Source organism: Cinclus cinclus, chromosome 12 (assembly GCF_963662255.1).
Source record: "Cinclus cinclus chromosome 12, bCinCin1.1, whole genome shotgun sequence".
Classification (NCBI taxonomy): Eukaryota; Metazoa; Chordata; class Aves; order Passeriformes; family Cinclidae; genus Cinclus; species Cinclus cinclus.
In genome coordinates, this window is record NC_085057.1 from 20,379,638 (window position 1) to 20,385,834 (window position 6,197).

General features: G+C 41.0%; 1 protein-coding gene across 3 annotated transcripts in view; it reads right to left on the reverse strand.

Moving 5' to 3' along the window:
* The window catches only part of SYN2 (synapsin II), a 154,382-nt gene that overhangs the window by 36,804 nt on the left and 111,381 nt on the right, over window positions 1-6,197 (reverse strand). For all 3 annotated transcript variants that reach the window (XM_062500556.1, XM_062500557.1, XM_062500558.1), the window contains one exon: window positions 1,973-2,035. In XM_062500556.1, coding sequence (XP_062356540.1) covers window positions 1,973-2,035 — 63 coding nt within the window. The remainder of the gene's footprint in view (window positions 1-1,972; window positions 2,036-6,197) is intronic.

Below are 6,197 nucleotides of genomic sequence, written 5' to 3' on the forward strand. Positions count from 1 at the left end.
TGAAGATTCTTGCTGTTTCTGTAAATTGCTCAGGTAACTAAATATATATGGAGCCCACAAGGAATTTTCACATCATCCCACCAGCTTTTCCCATGAGGGAGGAGCTGATGGATCCTGATATCCTGGGGAGGACAGGTCCACAGGGAGCACAGAGGGCTGGCTCCAGGCAGCAGAACCATTATTCTCATTTTCCTCTCTTCTCTGAAGGAGTTGGGCTTTCCAGGGCTGGGATTTCCCAGGTGTGGAACGCTCTGCTGAGGTGGTGAGTGGCACTGAACCATCAGCTTTTACATCTTGAAAGAAGAGGGGGGATGGAAAAGTGGGGAATGCTGATCTGGGGGAGAGGGAGGAGGAGGAGATTTTAGAGGGAAGAGGGAGGACAGAGACATCACCTCTGGACAGGGAGGGCAATACTCTGAGCTGGGGAAGCAGGGAGTGAAAAGGGCGTGGGAGAGAAGCCTTGGGGCAGGTGGAAAACCGGAAAGCGTCGCTCCAGCGCGCTGATCCACAGGGCATTGCAGGGTGGGGAGGGAGCAGGCAGCACCAGGATTTCCCATGGGATCCAATATTAGGAGTTTGCAGCTCCTTGCAAGCCCAGCATCCTGTTTGCTTCTCCTTCTGCCCGCACTGAAAAGGGAACCTGAGGGCCAGGGCTGGGAGGTGGGATGTGGCACAATAAATGGAATTTGGAGATAAAAGCCCAAAGTCTAAGCATTTGCCCCCAGTTCTCAGATGGAGAAAGATACAGAGTAATTTGCCATTTGAGAGCCACAAACCAGACACAAGGCCTGGTTTCAACTTGATTTTCTGAAAACGTACTGGCCTGTGTGGGTCTAACTGGGAGCTCTGGAAATGCTGCTGCCAGCAGTGCCCCCAGGGAGGGCTGGGCTTCCAGGGGAACCTTCCTTGGCTCTCTGACTGCATTCAACCTTGGAGAGTTTGCAATATTTCATAGCTAAAAGAAAGACTTATTTCTTGCCATTTGATATGAGGAACATTTCTGTGCATTTTTTCCCCTTTTCTCTATGAGAGGTGAATATCCAAAGTACAGCATAAGCATCTAACACTTCACATATGCAATCCACAGAAAGTGCAGTTTGATTAGCGGTTCAGTCTGCCCTCAATTAAATTGGATGCCAGACTTCCAAAGAGTTACTAAATATGAAGCAAATTAAAACAGTCATAGGCAAAAAATAACATACACTACAAGTTGTAATTAAATCAGTTTTCTAGCTGAAAATAGTGGCAAATATTAAGTTCATGGAACTTTAGGGATTCGATAAATGTAACTATTCTGTGATTAATTGTTTCAAAATCAAAAGTACTTCTAGCACTGAAGTGTATTCAGTGAGAGAAGTTCCTCTGCAAGCAGTAGAAATTGTCACTGGTAGCAGTGAAAATGAGATTTAAATTCTCTCCCACTGGCCCTGCACTGTGAGATAATTGACACCAAAACATCTGTACTCACCACTGAAATGCAATTACTTTGGAGAAAGAAAGCAGCAGTTATACAGAGGTATTAAACAATTACAGACAACATATCAAGATAAGAAATCCAAGTTCAGTATCAAGCTGAAACCAACAAAGAACCAAGGCAAAACCTTCCCACACTCCCAGCTCCATAAAGTTGGATTGTGCATCAGACCTTGACTCTTGAAGAGTTTCAGTGCAGACAATAAATTAATGAACAAGGTTTTGCTCTGAGAAAGCATCTCAGCACAGTTCAAAACACATCCCACATAAGGTGACTTTCCAGCTGCAAAGGCCTCACTTTGGGCATGTTTTTATTTTCCTAAAGAGAGATGCTTTCTTAGTATGGGCAGACAGAGATTTGCAAGGGGCGGGGGGGGGGGGGGGGGGGGGATTCGAGACAGTCTGGGTAGATAAAAGGTGAAATATCAGGGAAGGAATGAGCATGCACAGGTAAGGGACAAACCCCAGGCTCCCAACATGCAACAAGTAGCATCTGCACCTTTCCCATGCCTGAGTGAGCATGTCCAATCTTCACAACAACAGGAAAGGTTGGCATTGTGAGCTGGGGGAAACAAAACAGGCACATTAGAGAAGACAGAGAGCCCGAGCTCATTGATAAACAGCGTCGTTTAGGGAGAATATTTAAACATGATATAATGTGGCCAAAACTGTTCTGGCCATGTGGTGTCCCAAACTGCTCATCCTCTGTGTTCTGGTGACTTCCTGGGTGTATTTTCTGAACACAGTGTTATTCCAAATGCAGCCAATTGTTCTCAGATATTCTTAATATTAACATTTTTGTATGTCTTTTAACTTCACTTCTTACACTGAATTTCTGCTGTTTCCTATTTTCAGTTTTGCTTCTGTGTTTTCTGACTCACAAACTCACACTCTCCGGGGCTATAATCATTAATGATGACAAATTAACCACCTTTCTCCCTTCGTTTCCACTATTTAGCAGGGGTGTTAATACATTTTCTGACTACTTATGAAAGCAGTGATGTAAAATTCACTAAAACTTGCTTTAAAGGCAGGTCCTAGCTTGTGACACAGAACATCCGAGTTTTCTAGGGAAGGCTCCTGCTCCTGCGCAGAATGCAGGGAATAACTGGGAATAATCCAACCACTGAGTAGGAAATCAAGTACACAGAAGCATATGAAAATAGGGAAATTCACTTTATCCAATGAAATGGGAATGCTTCTGTGTCTCAAAAAATGCTGTGAATGACCACTTTTACTTCCATCATTCACTTGAAAAAGTTTGAGATCTCCCAGTCATGGGCATGGTTGGCACTGCTTTTTCTCCAGTTAAAACTTGCATATCTTGAACCTCTACCAAATCAAGCACAACCTCATTTCACAGGTTTATAACTAGAAATAAGAAGCTGAACACCTTCAACATGTAATTAAACTGGGCAGCAGCAGGACAGTGTTACAGGCTCCAAACATTTATTTTAGTGCCACATTCCAACACAATAAATACAGTCAGAGGCAAAGCTGATGCTCTAGAACATAAACTAAGAATTGTTAGAGGTTTTATGAGGTTTTGATTAGTTTAGAATTAGTTTAGAATAACCAAAAGCACTTCATTGCACAGTAAAATCATCTCTACAGGAATTTAAGAATGAAGTTCTTGCTAAACTGCAGCAACCACAGTTCCTGCTTAGTCAACATCCAGTCACTGGTGTATCACTTTTAGATTTTAAACCAAACTCTTTTCCACTTTTGGGGGTAGGAGGAGAACAAATCATTGCCAGACTCAAGATTCATCAGGGCAGCAGCACATTTCTGTGACTGAGCTGCAAACCACTGCAGGGGGGTTTGTAATGGAAATGCTGGCAGACCTCTGAGCACAGCACTACAGATGACACTCCTGTAATTAACAGGACCACGGATCTTCCTGTGATTCCAAAGCTGTGGAATCCTCTGTGGGCCACAGGAACCAACACAACTCACATTTAAAAGAAAAAAAAAAAAAAAAGTGCTTTCTTCCTCAGAAAAATGCAGTAACATCATTTTCTCTGGACCCTGATCCTGAGATTCCACGTGCTCCACCACATCCCAGCACAGACTGAGGGAAGAGGCTCTGGATGCTGCAGCTCAAACTCCAGAGAGGAAAAAAACCAGCCAGGCAAAATTCAGTAATCTCAGCACTTCTCTTGTTTGTAGCTCTCCCTAGGACAGGTCCATGAAGTTCAGCAGTTGTTATTTTGGAGTTTGAGCAGCTTTGCCTTTATTGCTGCTCTAATTTTAATTATCTCAGTTTTCCCTCTGCCATCGTGCAGCACCTCTCTGGCAGCCATGGCCAGGAGATTGTTCTGCCAACAAAACCTGAAATGTCCCGTGGAAATGAAAGAAAACTTGCCTGAATCCTCCCATCCCATTTCCCAATCTGCTCTTTTCTGGTCATTTTGGCAGAACAGGCACTCCCCAGACTATTCCTATATTTGGTGAACATTATATAATATACAAGTGTGATAGTGACAGTGAAAATTTATCAGCTTCATGGATTTCCCTTTAATTTGCATTATGATTACTGATAATTATAATTCATATTATAATTACTGCTATAAAAGCTATTTGCTTTGAAAAGCATTGCTGAGGGGGAGAGGCCATTTTACAAAAATATTGCGGATTTTTTGAAACCTTTCTTAAATTCAGGAAAGCAAAAATTCTACTCTGGCAATTAAAACCTGAGAGGAAAAAACAAAGAAAGAACCAAAGGGCAACCAGAGAAACTGAGAACTCTGCCAAGTTCATAAATGTGAGAGATAGAAGTGTCTGCACTGCATGAACCCTTCCACATACATATAATGTACACAAAATACAGCAAAATAAAAAAACAGGATTACCAGGACTTCTATCTTAAATAGCAATGCAATAAACTACCATCATTAATTAGACAGAAACCAGAATATTTGGCAAATGTAGAATAAAATTTTCAAAATTTATAGTCATGTGAATCTGATTGGATTGGTAATAAATATTGGTAGCAACTGGAAAAACTCCTGGCTCATTGTGGGAACACATATGCAAACAGCTGAGGAACACACTGACATTTGCTGATCCAATGCCATTAATCAAAATAACAACAGTGAATATTCACATTTTATCCAGGGAGGATGGATGTCACTTCTAGATGAGCATGAAAATCTAAAAAGCCAGTTCATTTCATTATTGCCTTATTGATGTCATAATACCAAGGATAATTATTATTAATTATGGTTTTTTAGTGCTTCATCTGCACTGACCGTTTAAAATTGAAGATTTTTGTACTGTGAGCTTAAAAGGCAAATACTTCATTGTATCAATCTTCAGTATCTGGCCACCTAAAGATTTCCTAACTCTGCTTAGCTTGTTTTTTTACTGTAGAAAGGAGTATTCTAATTTGATAAAATTCCATAATACCACCAATATCACCCTGGCTAATCTGTAGTGCAGAAAATTCAGTGACCCAATAGGTGGCTACAGAATTAACCAGCATAGTCCCCATGTGGACCTCGGTTTGCATTTTTTCCATATGGAGTAGAAATCCCTATCCTTCCCTACTGCAGAAATTTTCTGGAGTTTCGGAGTCTGGTTAATAGAGTGTCATCCTGCAATTAAAAGTCTATGAATTTAAAATAAAATCTTCAAATTAAAACTTCATACACTATGGTGCTCAATGTTTTATAAGTTCTACTGCAATTTAAATGTTTTTGAACAATTTCAATACAAGCGGAAAGATTTTTTCCCCCCCCAATATATATAATTTGAATTCTTCTAAATTTACTTCCAGTTCTTTTAACTGAGACATAGTGTGAAATATAATCAAAGACTTCCATAAAAATAGAGCCAGGGAAAGATCATCTGCTTTAAAAAAAGTAAAAAGAAAAACCCTCTGCTGGCAACAATACAGACAACAGAGTTTTCTGAAGGTGGTATTCACCCTGCTTTCATGTCCTCAGGGTTGAGCTGACTAGGAAAGCCACAATAGGAAAAAAAAGAGGGGGTGGAGAAGCAGTGACAAAAAAAACCCCAGATGTTGCATAAACATGACTTACCTCAAGTTCAATGTTTAAATATTTATCTTTCCAATAATCCCCAAGCAAAGTTCATTTAACCACTCTAGTTCCATGTAATTTATTTGTGGAATATGCATCAGCCTAAATCTAATTTTGCTCTGCTTACTTTGGAGAAAGGAAATTAAAAGTGAAATAATGAAGGTGGCCTTTTATTCTTTTTTTTTTTTCTTCTTTCCCAGAAACAGGCAGGAAGAGCCCTAAATCAATAAACAAGCAGCAGATGTACTTTCTCTGGTCTGTTTGGTTTGCAGAAAACACAATTTCCAGATAGAGTGGGGGCTCAGCCAGGCAGGAGCTCTGTCACCAGCCCTGGCCTCTCAGCAGAAAACCTCACACCCCACCAGCTGCTGGCCTCAACAAACACAGGCACAATTCTGGGGATGTGGAGCCACGTTTTCCACTTGGCAGCTAAAAGTAGGTGTAAAACTCTCTCTGCTAGGAGTAAGGATTAATGCCCCCAGGACAAGGGGCAAGCTGAGGTGATTTGCGTTATCTTTTTAGCTAAGGCAGTGAAGAAAATAAAAGTTCAAGGGGATCAAAAGAGTAGAGCTTGAATTTATTAGTGGGAGCAGAAAATGTGCCTTATCTGTGAGTCCTTGACCAAAAATTGAAAGGTTAGAGTGGTTTGTGAACTAAGTGCAATACAGGTCCCAGGGCCAC